Below are 16,545 nucleotides of genomic sequence, written 5' to 3'. Positions count from 1 at the left end.
CCCCTGTGCGAACAATAAAGTCAAAGGAACCATACCCCTACTTGCGACCCTTCGCGAGATATAAGCCCCTGAAATAATAAATTCCTATTACAAATATACTGAATTATTTATATTGTTATATTGACCAAATAATAATTTATTGGCCAAATGAATAATAAAAATTTATATTGTTAATTTAAATAAGAATTAAAATTGTTAATTTGAATGTTTGAAATATGACACACGATAGGGGCGCCTCTAGTGTCCGTTATCAAACGGTTACGGGACAGACGGATACCCGTTGAATGGGTTATATATATAGATATGGCAAGAAAAAGTATTTATTTATTTCTAACCAAAACTTCCATTTTGTTTGTTGGTGTTCATGACTTACCGCATAGTTATGCCAGTTTTATCATTGTGTATAACAGCCATGTTCTTCTCAAGCAGACTGCTTGTTGCAAACAGTTTGACATTCAACTGGCAACAGTTACAATGGAGATCGAAGTGAGTTGTGGATTGTATGTGAACATAGTATAACAATGTGTTGAGAAAAAAAAAAGGTAAAACTATCTTGGACAATTTTAAATAAATTCAAGCTATGGATGAATAATTATTGCTTGTTCCTCTAAGAATATTTATTCATTAATTATTTTTGAGATTAAATCAATTTTATGTACAGGGTGAAAGAAAGGTCATTCATGTATCCTATTTTGAACCTTATCTAATTTCTTTAGACACTGACACAGGACTAAGGTTTTATTAATCCATAGTCATGATACAAAAGAAAAAATTAATCAGCTCTGTTCTCCTCTTTCAATATATCCCTTGATTGTCTTCCAACTTAGGATGGTGTCCTAGAACTCCATATGTGCAGGACCCATAAGACCACTACTTTTAGAATGTCTTAAAGCTCCCCATCAAGATGAAAAAGTTATCTTGATAAGCATTAATTACATAAATTAGGATTCTTCTATGCCTTTAAAACTTGAAAGCACTAATGAAGCCATCTATGAACTGTACAACAATGGAATAATCTATTGCTTTTAGCCCTTAATATTGTTTAACACTTACTTGTTAGTCTAGATCAAATAAGCCCATATGTATAAGTATCTATCACATCAGTAAATGAGATAAATAATCATTAAAGATTTTGTGAATTAAACACCTTATTAATAAAACTCTACAATACATTATGGCTCTTAACACATTCATAATATAGAACACTCAAAATGCATTTCAGATTCAACACGTCCCCCATCAGTTGGTGTTCATACATAAATATAAATTATAAAAATACATTAAAAGGCCATTTATGATGATCACCTGTGATAATTGTGAATTCATCACATATGAGACATCACCTGTGATAACTGTGAATTTATTATATTTACAACAGCCTTTTAATTTATTTTTATAATTTACTAGCTGCAAGTACCCGCTTCGCTGGGTTTTTATTTGTTTGTACATTTATATGCAATACAGTTTTATATATATATATATATATACACAGTATAAAAGATTCTTCCTCTGCATAATTTTTCTCTGATTCGATATGCTTCCCTATAATTTTCAAGTTGCTCTTCTGTCTAATTATTTGTTTCGTTGATAATTTTCTCATAGCAATGTTAGGTGTACTTCTCTTTCTTCCATGGTTTTATTTCTCCACACCATCTTTTGCCTTGGAGATATGATTCGAGACCGCAAAAATTCTTTCTTATGCTTTGGCGTTGTTTTTTTTTTTTATTTTTACTTTTCACACTTCACTATTCACTTTTTTCTGTTATTTGTACACTTTTACTTATGAAAAATCAACTGAAGCATGTGCATTTACATTTCCAAAGCCATCCCCATTACTCACACGTAACGGTCCTCGACTATTCGAAAACATTTAAGATTAAGATTACATTATAGCCAATCTTACACATTTTCACAGAATGCAAGAATTAGGTCCCCCGTTTCCAAACTAATTAGAGAATTTTTACATGGGTCTAAAAATATGTTCAATTTCTTGCAAAAATGCAAAAAACTGCATCTGCGCCTGTAAATCTTGCACGCCACTTTCTCTTAACGCTTCCACTGTTGACACTTCCATTGTTACATATTTTCAAAGTCAACCACTTTCAACCCCCATATCTCCCACACCCTTATAGCTATCGAGACACAACCACCATAGTGCACGATGGGAGACTTGGGGCTACTACCACATACAAACACCATGTGCATTGTGTAGTTTTGGCTGCAGAGTGAAATATAGGCACACATGTCCATTTATATATATATATAGATATTTATGTATGAACACCAACTGATGAGGGATATATTGAGTCCAAAATGCATTTTGAGTGTTCTATATTATGTACATGTTAAAAGAGCTGTAATTTATTGTAGAGTTTTATTAATAAAATGTTATTAATTCACAAAATCTTTAATGATTATTTATCTTTCACTGATGTGATAAGTCTCTATGTATATGTGTCTACTTGATCTAGTCCTGTACAACAATCATTCCTCTGTGATTGATGAACTCTCAGGCATTTTTATACTGACAGATGGAAAAGTGTCTTTCTCCATGACTCAATGAAAACAGGTTTTTTTTTTAAAATTTCAACCACAATTCCTTCACTTACAAAATATCATCTGTTTGTACACTTTTACAACAAGGATTTGCTTTCCTTGCAGTCCATCATCTGCACATATTCTTATATGCAGATGATATAAACTCAATCAGCCCTTTTTATTTGTGTTATTCTGAAATTCCTATCATAGGGAAGATAAAACTGGCCTTGTACTGGAAGGTATAAGGCCAGTCTCAAATCATCTACTAGTGGTCAAGGTTGACTGTAGTACATTGTTTGTTTGGTCCACTACACATGTCAACAAAGAGGTGAAACTCTCTCTTTAATGTAGTTGGAGAAAAGTGCACACCCTGTTCAACCCTTTATTTGTGATGTCTTAATGAGACACTCAAAATTCACTGTTACTTTTAAGTTGTGAGTGCTGAATACAATAAGCCACAGCTACTGTAAATACTACTTGCACTGGAATATAAAATAAATGTTTCAAAATGGGATAAGTCAAGGACAATCCATTTTGCTACTAAGGAAAAATACTAATTGCCATTTCCTGATAACTTTACAATACTAGTAACTTGTTCCGCAGCCCATTCTGATAGTTCACAGCAAAAAAAACTAAACCCAACATTACTTGAACTTCCTTAGTATGGTCCACTTATTTCATTTTGAATCTCACATATTCAATTGAATTTGATGACAAAATAAGCAGGGTTATGAAAGCAAATTAGCTGTCTTATTAAACTGACAACTGATCCTTATATTATTAAGCAATGCAAATAGAGGAAAAAGTTTTGATAAAAGTTTAAAGAGTATTTTTATAAATAAATATGCATAGCAATTATATGAATACAGATTTTTTTTATCAAGTTACAATTTTAATTATAGATTTATTTTTACCTTGAAACTAAGATCACCTTCTTCTTCTCCATCAAACTGATACACAGCAGTTACTAAACAGACTGAAACATAAAGAAAAATGTTATATTACATACACATTAATGTATTTAAATATGTTTAAAAAGAAAAATAAAGAGGTATTTTTTAAGGATAAAAATATTTTTTCACCTTTAGATTTTTCTTCAGAACATGAACTTCTTTTATTGCTGATTACTTCAACAAAACATGCTGGAAAAATTCCTTTTTGACCATTTATTGATCCTTTCCACCAATCATTACTTAATTTGCTTTCAAAATGTAAGATATCACCTTCCTTAAAACTAATTTCTTCTGTTGACTGGCCTTCAAAATCATAGAGGGCTTTTAGCATCTGATTCTTAGTTATAGGCACATTATCATCCTGTTGATTACAGAAAATTATATAAATTATTTGAATAATGTCAAACTGTAATAATCATGAAGATTTGTATATAGAATAAGTCTAACAAATTTGTCAATTTAACAAAAATATATAATCACTAAATTACTTAAATATTCTATTGAAAAGTATTCATTTTTATAATATTTAGTTTTTAAACACAATAAATAATAAAGGAATAAAAACTGATTTGTTATATAGTAAATGTTTTGACAAAAAGATATTTTCTGTAATTAAGTTATTCCATTTACTTCTGCTTATCATGCAGATGCATTACAAATCTGCACAGTAAGCAGAAGATACGGGGATGAGTCATATTATAGATAAACTTAATTTCTTCCTGAAAGAAAAAATTAATTTTAAATTATTAAATTTACTAGCAATGTAGCTTAACCACCATTCTTTAGTCCAAATTACATAACACACTATTTTTTTGTAATTAATTAGCTATATTATACAGATTAAAATCACTTGTATGAATTGATTACTATATGTCAAGCTTGGTTTTACAATTATTCAATAAGAATTTTAAATCAATTACAATTACTGATAAGTAAATGAAATATTAAAATTGAAAGATATAATTGCATATTACATTTAGTTTGAAATGAGGTTTGAGTAATGAAAAAAATTTTTTCATATCAAATTATGCTATATAACTAAACCATTCATTAATGTCATCACTTTCAAGTAAGATATCTTTTTCTTTATTTGAATACAGAAAGGACATTTGTATAAATGAAAACTATAGCAATACAGTGATACCCCAAACTTACGCGATAGGTGGGACCGAGCGATAACCGCGTAAGTCGAATTCGCATAAGTCGAGGTATAATTTTGCAATTTATGTAAAATCCAAGTCAGATGTATGTAAGCTAATAAATGTTCTCGTTAATCTCGTCTTTTGATTCGTTTACGGTTACAAGAAATCACCACACAGAGTCTCTCAAGTCTCCGTAGATATAACAAACACAGAAATAAATAACACAAAATAAATTGTAGCTATGTGTCGATTCCGCGTGACACGTCTGAACATGTAAGCCGAACAATAGTGTGGAGGGAGTGAGTAATCAAGAGCTGCGTGGCACTCAAACAAAAGATGAATCGACAAGATTTGAAAATCGCATATCTCCGGGTTCGCGTAAGTCGAGGTATTACTGTATTACCATGTTGATAGCCAAAACAATATGCATAGAACCACCATTAAGCTTGGCATAAAGTATCATTAGTTTTATCATGATTAATGATGCAGGCATTTTTCCTATAAAATACAAATAAATCAAACAGAACAAGACTAGAAAATGATTATATAACTGTGCAATATTACTAAAATTTTAACGTTCAGTTATTAGGTAAGTCATTTTCATCATTTTTTAATCTCTCTGAAAGTCAATATATATATAGTCTTTGGATTTGATAATAATTTGAGGAATCTCAATATGAGGCTAATATAGAATCATTTTCTGATATATTATGGCAGTGTTTTTGCTAAACTACACCAGAAAATCCATGATGCAAATGTAATATAGGAAATTCTTATTGGTTCAAAATTCAAGTGATAAAATAATTGAGAGTTTATAATTGAATTATTAATATTGAGTTTATAATTATAAAAGTTATAATTGAATTATCGAGTTTCAAATTATCCATGATTTACATATTTCTGCACAATATGCCAAACACCATGTAACTGATGCAATTTATTAAGCAAATGGAATATGACTACATATACAGAATGCTAATTTTGTTGTTAATTAATAATATAAATAAACTGCAGGTAAACAACACGTGTCTGGTGAGAACCTCACTAGTTGCCAGATAGGTTTTATAAAAAGTAANTTTCTAATGGATTTGGTGCTCGTTTTTTCATTGATCTCTGAGCTACTCTTGGTGGTCTGGAATTTTTAGTGTGATTCACTTGTAACGGTTGCTTTGTATTTTTCTGTTTTATACCATTATCATCTCCAAAAAAAATTGCTAGATCATCTTGTAATACATTAGATTGAAATATATCCTGAAAATAAATAATTTGCAATAACTTTAATTTGTTTTATTTTGATTACATCAGTGATGCCCAAATTATATAGCCCCTAAGCTAAATCTGGCTCATGACACATGCTAATCCAGCCACAAAAATATTTGACAATTATGAATAATAAAAATAGGCTTACTAATTAAACAGTTTGAGTACTACTGATGTATGTATTTATAAACTTTATGATTATTGTACATTTTCATCAAATACTAAAATAATACAAATATCTCTGAAACTGACATCTAAGTATTCATTAATTATTAGTTAACATGAAATATGAAATTTATTTCAAAACTGAATTATTGCTTTAAACTATTCATTGGAAAACTTGCATCTATTTTTTTATAAAATTGATTAATCAATTATTTTAGTTACATCTAGTGCACTATAAAACTTTTCTATTTTAAGACTAATAAATTAACACAAAAACTCAAACTGTCACTATTACACTGATATTCCTGTAGTTTACATTAACAACAAACAAACGTTTGAGGCTTTTTGTTACTAATTCATCTTATAATTCAACAATTTGACAATACTAAAATACTGAATTCTGAAAAAATGATACCGCAGTTGATAAGTGTATTTTTTTTTCTAAAATAAAAAAAATTACTTAAAATAGGAAGTTGCTTTTTCTGTTATAGATTTGAGTTTCTTATATATTAATGCTTTCATTAGAAATTAAGTAAATTTACAAATATGGCTTTAAAATTTTTATCCTTTATTTATAGTGTATTACAGTAGACAGTTGTTTATCTGAATCAATTGGGGACTGGGGTTGTTTGGATAACTTATTTTTCGGATAACCGATTATGTACGAAAAATATATTAAACTATCCCATGTTGAAATTTCTCTCCATTACATGTCACTTTGCATTGAATTTTCGTCTATGTTAAGCCTAACAAAAATTTTTATAATAATAATTGTGGCTATTGTATCATTAAAAATCATTTCTTTATTTTGTACAAACAAAATAAATATATTGAAAAATATAAAAACAAAAAAATTATACTTTAGAAGTTAATCTAGTATCAAAAACGTTTGATTCAGCATGACACATGTCTGGACACACAGTCCTCAGAAAAACACCACATAAAAGTGCCAGTGCTGCCAGCTAAAACACACACACCAACAAAAGAAATATTGGAGTAGCCCAAGACATAGCCTAAATTTGCAGTGCCGCAGCACTAGCAAAAATTTATATTTGCCGACTGGAACGCTTTCGGTTAACCGATGTTTTGGTTGACCACATTTCGGATAAACGACGCTGGAATGTATTAATATTTATATTTCAATACTAAAGTGTAATTAGCAATATATAAGCAAAATAATTATTTTATGTAAAAAATATGAAAAGCTTTAATGGGATTAAAATAATCAATTATAATGTATTAGGTTTCAGTGAAAATACATTGTTGTTACATAAAACAAGATTCTTTTTCATATTTCAAACTATTAACTAATTATAAGTAAACCATTAGTTATTCATAAAATATTTACCTGTAATTTATTTACATTGCCTCCTCCATTTCCATTCTTATTAATTTTTGGTGGAGCTGAGAAATTTCAAATTAATTATATTTTTTATATTTCAATACGAAAATAATTATTGTTTAAATATTCACCTGGTCTTGGTGGTGGTAATTTCTTTTTCTTCAACTGTTGACCATCCAATTTTGGACGAATGATTGTTGGTTTTGCAGACACACCATTGAAAAAGGTAGTTTTCTAAAAAAAAAAAAATTTACAAAAAATAAACACAGTTAACAAAATAAGCAGATTGTTTTGTCAAACTTTTACTTAAAAACAAGATTTAAATAATCTTATCTAAATTATATTAATAATTTGTATTTACATATTATAAATCATTTCAAATGAACCGTAAACAGTTTTCCAAAACTTTATTGTTGTATAAGATTATTAAAGTAAAACTTTAAATGATATACAAACGAATTAGGAACAGAAGTAAATAAAGCAAGTATATCAGAAGTTAAAAGAGACACACAATATTTTTATATCAAAAGGAAATAGATATGTTATCAAACTGTGTAACACAAAGTAAATATAATGAGCAGTTAAAAAGATAGAGATTATTACAACAATACAGTAATCATCTACAATTAAAGACAGCAAATGTTCAATAAAAAGAAATTCTTGTATCAGAGATTATAATATAGCATTATTAATAATTTTTCTTATTCTTATCACTATCAATATTGTCAAAGATAATTTTCTCATTTTATGTTTATTAAAGTTTTAGATTTAAAGAAAATATTTTAATCAAGTGAAATTTATATAGAATAGGTTAGTTAGTTTTTCTACTACCAATATTTTATGTAAATAGGCAAATAATTTATTGAACTTATCACTTTTTATTATTGAAAATTTTACATATTGGATTTCTTTCTACAGAAAAAAAAAATCAATTATGTATGCATGCATACATGAAAGTCCTAGAAAAATTTGTGCAGCAGTCCTCTAATGCTTAAAATGGCACTGAGGATGAATGCAGTGGAAAAATGTGAACATTGAATCCAGTGCTGATTCAGAAAAGCCATAACAAAGTGAAGAGATTTCTAACTGACATACTATCCAATTTACTTAATATTACTTAAACAAATAACAGAATTGATTCTGTTGACATAAATTTGTCTCAAGTTTCCTATTTAAAAAAAAAAACTATAGTGAGCACATAGATATGCATCTTAGACTTGAGTAAATATGGTTTTTTTTTTTTTTTTATAAGTATTAAATATTCTCTTCCATTAATATGCTTAGACTATGGTCAGGTTTGTTTATAAACATTAGCTGATCATCTTGTTTTGGTAAGTTAAAATAGTTATCATTCATTTTATTTATATATTCTTATCTTATTAATAAGATAAAATTACAATTGTTCTATAGAAATTATTGATATTAACTCAGTCATATCTAAAAACAATTCTTGTTTGATATGAAATATTTTCATTTCATATAAATCAAATGAATTTATATTTATGTATGATAATATTTCATATAATATTAATTTCGTATTTAGTTTGATACAAAATAACCAATTACAAATTCATATTTTCTATAAAAATGGATGAATATTTACCTTTTCATTACTAACATTTTTCTTGCTGTGAATCTTAGGTCTGAAATATAAATAGGATATATTTTAATGAAACAAATATAAATATTGTTAAATATTAAAGCACATATTATAAAATAAAAATATAAGAAAACATTTTATTAAAGTTCTTTACATTTTATAAATAAATTTTAATATATATATATTAATGACAATTAAATTAACAGTAGTGAAAACAAATTTGTTATTGTAATATTAAGAGATAGTACTCCAAAAGAAACTAAACCGAGGCAGAGTTGATGTTGGAGTTAAAATTTTTATTACAGAATTATGTTTTTCTTCTTCTTCACACAATTAGCTCTTATATTCCAATAGCTAACTCTAAAATATGATTAAGATCAGGTTAAAAATTCATCCAGACCTCCAAACTTCACACTGGAGATTGTTCTATAATCCTTGTTGGATGTGAATGACAACAATTATTTTATCATCATATGGTTTCTAACCTTCAAATTATGTGAAAGTGTGCCATCAATAAAGTGAGAATTGATAAACAAGTTATTCATTGGTAAAACTAGCAACAACCATTTCATTGAAAATTTATTCTTAGTTTTATTTTATACTTTTTCTAATTTGGTACTATTTATTTATTACCATACTGTAATAAATATTAATTATATATACAGTACAAATAAATTTATAATAAATATCAATATAAATTGATATTTAAGTATTTGTAGATATTTAATAAAATTAATATCTATAAAATTTATTATGTTTATTTTATTTATACATAATCTGAAGTATACTCATTACAAAATTAAAAATTTCTAAATCATTTACTTAGCGTTTGCAGGAAGCTGATTAGTTGGAGGAGGAAGTGGAGCAGGCCTTATTGGCTTGAGTGACATTCGTTCCCATCAACTAAGTTCTTTCTAATAAATAAATGTACAACATTAGTTTTATGAAGGAATTAAATTATAGTTTATTCTTCGATTAAAGATAAAATTAAACATACTAAAAATAACACTACTCTTTAGATGATTAATTTATTAACTTTTGATGCTATTATAATTTAACAAAAATTTTTGTAAATTTAAGTATAAAGTTAAATTATTTAACAGTAATCTTTCAAATTCCTAAATTTTTTCAATTATGTTTATCAGAAGTTATTTTCTATTATTACAAAATGATTAAAAACAGAGATAATTATCAAATTAACTAAAAATAAAAGTAAATTTTGGCAAAAATAATTATATTTACACAAAATCATCTACTAGAATTAACAATTTATCCAATTATTGAATTTAATTATTTAAATTATTTTAAAATTTACATAAAACTTATTAAGAACATTTAAACTAAGTAGAAAAAAAAAATATGAAATTAAATATGTAGTTGCTTCACAGGAATTTTCTTCTCACAAGCTGTATAAATATTAAGTTACATTTAAAGATAAATTATTCTTTATATCTCATTCTTCATATCAAAAACACAAGTGGCTGCTTTAATAAATTCACAAGTTGTAATGTCAATCAAATGTAATTGAATTCCAAAGAAAAATTTTACTAGTATGTAGTATTAATTTTTTTAATCTTGCAATTTTATGAACTTTTAAGATAAACATTATAATAGATTTAAAATTATAAATAAGACAGCTGTTACTGGTATGCCAAAAAAAGCATGCTAATTTCACACACTATTATATATTTATAACTTTGTATCTTAATACATAAAGAAATAGAAAATACAGAATTTTTTCAAATAAATTTTTTTAAGATTGACTTAATTAGATTTAGTATAACTAAACATGATAAAGGATGATAAAATATATTTCCAAATAATGCTGAAATAAGTCTTATTTATTGATTTTACTACATTAAGCGTTAATTATTGCAATCACTTGATACTAGCCTATATTGATAACAATAACTGAGTAATAAACTGTGCAGTGAAAGTAATTAACTATAAATTTGTGGAAATTCTAGTTTTATTAAATCAGATTATTTAAAAATATGTTAAAATGTTTAATAATAAATTTAATAGCTAGCTTAAAAAGTTTATTATAATTATTTGAATAGTTCATCCAACATGTTTTCATTAATGATATTGCCAGGAAATACTCATATTCATGTTTTTGAAACGCAATTCATCTTTAGTACTTGCAGTTTCTCACATCTGAATATTTTTGGAGAATTTCAACTATCTTCACCTTGATTTTCTTCAATTTTATCAGATTTCTCCAGAGCTTTCTTCAGTAACAATTTGGCATATTTCTGATATCATAGCAGATCTGATATCTTCTCCATTTCGACAGACAACTTAATTTTCAGATGTGTATGCTATTTTTTTTTAAAAAATCCACCCATTGAAAACTGTTTAAAAAAAATTCTCAATGATCTCAGACAGTTGATCTTGCAACATTATCAAAAAATTAATGCATGACATAGGAATAGCAATAGAAAATCATATCAGTTTGACTGTCATCTACTTCTCCTAAAATTCTTGCATACATTTCACTTCCACAGCATACTTTTAAGTTAAATATGATTCCTTGGTCACAGATGAATTAGTGATGATGAATGTCTACTGTTTTTAATGACACACTATTAACACAAATTTGATGTATAATTGTCTACCAACAAAACAATCTTTCATTTCAAAGATGTCAGTTCTCATCCAGGCATTTGCACTTGAACAGTAATTCACTGGTAAATCTTTCATACCCATAAATCATCTTGTGATTGGAAAAAAAATCCTACAAGTGTTTTTTTTTTGTTTTTGCATATTAAGTCAGCAAATAACTGTTAAAACTTGTATGATGAGGCATTGCACAAAAAGTGCTGTTTCAGCTGAATTGTAGACATTCCTTGGTGAATATTTGGCAATTCTGTCTGTTTCTACAATTCATTTGATGCAAAATCAGAACTTATGAATGCATCTGTACTACACACATTATTCTATTATTCTCTCTTTCTCTGCAAATTGAACCAATCATTGATTGCGATAAAATGTTTCTATTCCATATTGCTGATGCTTAAGCTCTCTTCTTAGTTAATACTTTATGACAAATTAGTGGCCCATTAAAATGTGCATTTTTTCATAAGCATTACTAAACCAAAGCTTCAAAGCTAACTCAACTTCACTATCTTTCCCAGTTTAATCTCATTTGCATATTATATTTTCATTTTTTCATGTTGACATTTCAATATTTACTCTTTTTCAAAATCTGTGAATTGACTATGAAATTTTCAATTGTAGTAGTGTTGCAATGAATAGTATATTTGGCCTTAGGCCGAATACCAAATATTCGGCCAAACTATTCGGCTTGATTAACGCATGTACGAAAATTGGCACACAAACCGCATTATGGCAAGGACCCTGCTCTCTATTGGCTCACTGTCACTACGCTTCGCCAATCGCGTTAATTCTTGACAGTTCAGACAAGAACTTCATGGCAGTATGTAATAAGTGATGATATCAAATGAGGATAACAATGAAATGATACACATGTAAATAACGGAAGAACAGAGAAGGACCACGAAGTGAAAATGTGAAAATAAATATGAAATTAAGTTGATAACATAATCGAACAAGTCGATTATGTTATCAACTCAATAAGCTGCCTCGAACAAGTTGAGGCAGCTTATTGGCGCAAAATTCACAGCCGTGAATGCCAAACAATTGTTGTCATAGACTTCGGAAAGCTAAATGCTTGTAATGAAAGTCACTTAGCGTGCACGGGTGAAAGCCTGGGGTCATTTGGGCTACCAAGCTGTTTCGAATCTGTGAAATCATAACTGTGACTTATACCGACGTCCTATCTGTCTCTTTTCTCCGTTATCACCAGGCTACGAGTCACGTAATTGTAAAATGGGAAATCTACGATGGGTAAGTGACGAATCAAAAGTATCGTGAGGGCATATTATGATGTATGCATAGGCATATGTGGACTAGAGCAATAGAGGAAAGAGAAAGGGAAGAGCAAAGACAAGCACTTAAAAAGAAGGATAAGCAGGGTCAGACCCTCAGATGTGCAACGATTCTCGAACGAATAAGTGTGTAGTGTGCTGATCTTTGTAATTATAAATTGTGAATACAAGTGACTAATATTATGTTATTTTTTATTTTGTGCACGTTATAAGTTATAAATAAATATAAACAAACAACACTAACCCGATAACATTAAATCTAAATACCAAAATGATTAATTTACTGTGTTTTTGTTATTTCTTACTCCTGTTTTTAGGTATTCGGTATTCAGACAAATAGTGATTAAATATTCGGTATTCGGCTGAATAACGAAAAATAGGTCGAATACCGAATAGTAACTGAATATTCATTACATCACTAAATTGTACAGTGGCATTGCATTGATTTATTTTTGGCAACTTACAATTTTTAAATTTCAAGCTTATCTTTGAGAGGCAAATCTTTACATTTCTTATTTCCTTCTTCCATTAAGCTAAGGAAAACAGTATCATAATTCAAAAATGCAGAATATTTTAAGGACAGAAATAAAATTGTAGTAGTTACCAACACCACAAATAATGGACTTTTAACTTTTTGAAAAAAAAAAAAAAAAACTTTATACTTTGGTTGACCAAAACTTTATACTTTGGTACACTTTATACTTTTGGTTTTTCCATTATTTAATTTTTTTAAAATGTAATCACATTTTTTAAATAATATTTTAAAATATATTCTGACATTAATATTTTTATTATATAATAAACACATGAATTAAATGTAGTTTACTAATTTGCAAATTTCCCATATGGTAAATGAGTAACTATTTCATTTTAATTAAGGTGTAACGTGAAATTTCACCTTTTAAACAATGAGATTTTGAAACAGAGAGAGAGAGAGAGACTTTTTCAATTCTTTTTAATTAAAGTTTCTTGTAAAAATTGAAACTATGATTTGATAACCTAGACAAATTGTGCTGACTACAAAGACAATCTTGTAAGTAGGCAGCGATGTAACAAGTGATTGAACCAATTTGAAACAAAGTAAACAATATTCCAATTTTACTTTTAAATTTTGAAACAAGATTACTGCATATTGATGAATTTCCCAATTAATGTCTATAGACTTAGCAAAGATGCTACAATACTCCGTTTTATTGTAATGCTTTTGCAGCTATTGCTGTAAATAATATTTTTCACACTATAAATTTTCCGAGGACTGCTTTAATTTTCCTCAACTCATTCATTGATCAAACATTCTTCATTCCCACTGTAATTGAACAATATTGAAGATCCATTTTCAACAACAGCAGACATCTAGCCTATGAGATGAGGGAAAGAATTGAAATTTAAGCTACAGTGTTATATACAATATTAAAACAAATGCTTAACATATTGACAATACCTTATATGATTAGATGATTTAATTTAAAATTGATTGACTGTTGTGCTAATATTTTTATTGGAACAGCATGGCTTTTAACCATTATCATCTGTTTTGTCAATTGGCTGTAATTTACTGTTCACATAAATTAAAATTTATTATTGTGTTACTAATAAGCAAAATATTTGTAATGTCTCAAAAAATCCTTTATCATATTCTCTAATAAATCAATATAAAGAGCAATAATTTTTTCTCATGAAGACAAATTTTCAATAATGCATGCAGTCATTGTCTTGACAGTTTGAAATCTTATTTGCTTAGAATAGATTATATGAACATTTTATTAAAACACCAACAATTTTGCCATTAATCCTAAGAAAAAACTGACATAATTACAATAATATCAACAGGGATGCCAAGTGAAGTTAATTTAAAAAATAGGGACTTATGGACATAAAAATAGAAAAGAGAGAGGCCAGATTAGAAGCTTTAACTAAAAAAAAAATTGTTAGAGACCTTGATTTGCTTGAAAATTAGCTATTTATGCATTTTACATTTTCAACCAAATGGGCTGTTGGGCCAAACCAAACTTTAGTTACCCCAAATATTTTTAATACATTTATTCTAATAGTGAAATAATAGTAAAATAATATGCATGGTAATACAGCTATACTCTGAACAAAATTTTAAGAGGTAGAGTGATTGGGAAATTTTACAGAAAACTTCAGGTCTGCAAACAAAGTTAAGATTTGACCTAGATGGAATTTGGCCTCCTTAAATTTATAAAACTTGCAATAATTATATCTTTAATAACAAAAGCTATATAGAGCAAAACTTTTTAACTTAAAAGATGGTTTACCATCACAAATACAATTAGACTCCAGAGTTGCTTTACACAAAACTAAAGCAAAAAATCAGATACAAAACTAAAAATTCCAGCAATGAATTGCTTAATTTTCCCAGCAACACTTGGTGGTGCCATCTGTTATGATATTTTATTAAAAAACTTTTTTATTTTTAACAATTATAAAATGGCAAAAAGCTGAATTTGAAGGGTAGGGATGGGTTTTATAAAAAAATTGTAAATGTATAATAAAGAGTAAAATTATCATTAAGTTCGACCCTACTGGAGATACACATGACCCCCTTTATCTCTCATCCCCTCATCCTTAAATCACCAAAATTTAATAACATCAATCCCTCTAACAAACAAACCTCCCTGTAAAATTTCACAAATTTTCAACAAAAAGCACGGGAGTTAAGCTTCAAAGAGGGTAAACAAAATCGTGCCCCATGCACTTAACATCCATACATACAGAAAAACCCTCAAAATTTTTTGCATTTCTAAACATTTCAAAGGACTGAGTCCAAAAATATAAAAACCTGGGGAGGTCATTTTTGACCGATTGCCATACTTTTCCTCTGTTCTAACAGAGCTGGAAAAGTAAAAATTAAATAAATAGAAGATTCTACAGACTGAAATTAAGCAATACTTAATCTATTTTTCAAAACACTACAAAAATAACTAAACAGGCTTTATCCAAACAATGAAAACAGTACACACATTACTTATTCCTGATATTAACACAGGCTATTTCTAAAATTAAATTATTAATGCTAACAACAATCATTTGATAATCTAAATGAGATAGCAGCATAAGAACTTCAAATATTTTTCACTAGGGCAGAAAAGTCCTTTCAAACTTTTCATAAAACAAACAACTTAGGGTTGACAGAACATTATTTAAAATTTTGTATATATATAGATACTATATAATATTTTATTACATATTTTTTTTTTTTTTTACTTTATCCTGTGGCACTAAGAGGACCTTTCATCAAGGCCATCACAGGTCCAACTAGCCCCAATGGTGTGTTCAATTGGCAGTGAGATAGGGGCCCCAACATATCTGGGAATGAACTACCCCTGAAAAAAAATTCCTAGAGTTTTCATTTTCAACCTACCCCGATTCAGCCTAATGCTCTGGAGACATGGGTATGACACCTTAACCATTCATCCAAGAATCTATATAACGGTATTAAAAACATTTAAATAGGAGGCAAAAGAAGTAAAACTTAAAAAATAAGCACTTGCATCATGTTTCAGCTTTCAGAGAGTAAATCTCAAGATCAATATATTTTTATATAGTATTATATACATGAAGTATATTAAAATAACTAGCATTTGTAAAATAAGTACTTTTATGGACCAAA

At 28.0% G+C, this 16,545-nt stretch overlaps 2 protein-coding genes across 2 annotated transcripts; both read right to left on the bottom strand.

Moving 5' to 3' along the window:
• Window positions 1–2,892: 2,892 nt before the first annotated feature.
• LOC111615521 (endophilin-A2-like) lies at window positions 2,893–3,936 on the bottom strand. The gene is made up of 2 exons (XM_023356925.1): window positions 3,621–3,936; window positions 2,893–3,514 (listed from the first exon to the last, which is right to left on the bottom strand). Exons 1-2 carry the CDS (start codon window positions 3,820–3,822, stop codon window positions 3,435–3,437), a joined length of 282 nt encoding a protein of 93 aa, XP_023212693.1. The 5' UTR covers window positions 3,823–3,936; the 3' UTR covers window positions 2,893–3,434.
• Window positions 3,937–5,695: 1,759 nt separating this feature from the next.
• Window positions 5,696–9,939, bottom strand: LOC111615519. The gene is made up of 5 exons (XM_023356923.1): window positions 9,823–9,939; window positions 9,004–9,043; window positions 7,532–7,634; window positions 7,407–7,462; window positions 5,696–5,884 (listed from the first exon to the last, which is right to left on the bottom strand). Exons 1-5 carry the CDS (start codon window positions 9,888–9,890, stop codon window positions 5,696–5,698), a joined length of 456 nt encoding a protein of 151 aa, XP_023212691.1. The 5' UTR covers window positions 9,891–9,939.
• Window positions 9,940–16,545: the final 6,606 nt, after the last annotated feature.

Source organism: Centruroides sculpturatus, unplaced genomic scaffold (assembly GCF_000671375.1).
Source record: "Centruroides sculpturatus isolate CEXI.00-Female unplaced genomic scaffold, Cexi_2.0 scaffold2566, whole genome shotgun sequence".
Taxonomy (NCBI): Eukaryota; Metazoa; Arthropoda; class Arachnida; order Scorpiones; family Buthidae; genus Centruroides; species Centruroides sculpturatus.
Note: the sequence above shows the minus strand (reverse complement) of the source record. Positions and strands in the feature narration are given on the sequence as shown.

Coding starts and splice junctions, on each gene's coding strand:
- LOC111615521 (XM_023356925.1), bottom strand. CDS start 3,822: ATGCTAAAAGCCCTCTATGATTTTGAAGGCCAGTCAACAGAAGAAATT. Junction 3,515..3,620: donor TTCTGAAGAAAAATCTAAAG/GTGAAAAAATAT, acceptor TTTATGTTTCAG/TCTGTTTAGTAACTGCTGTG.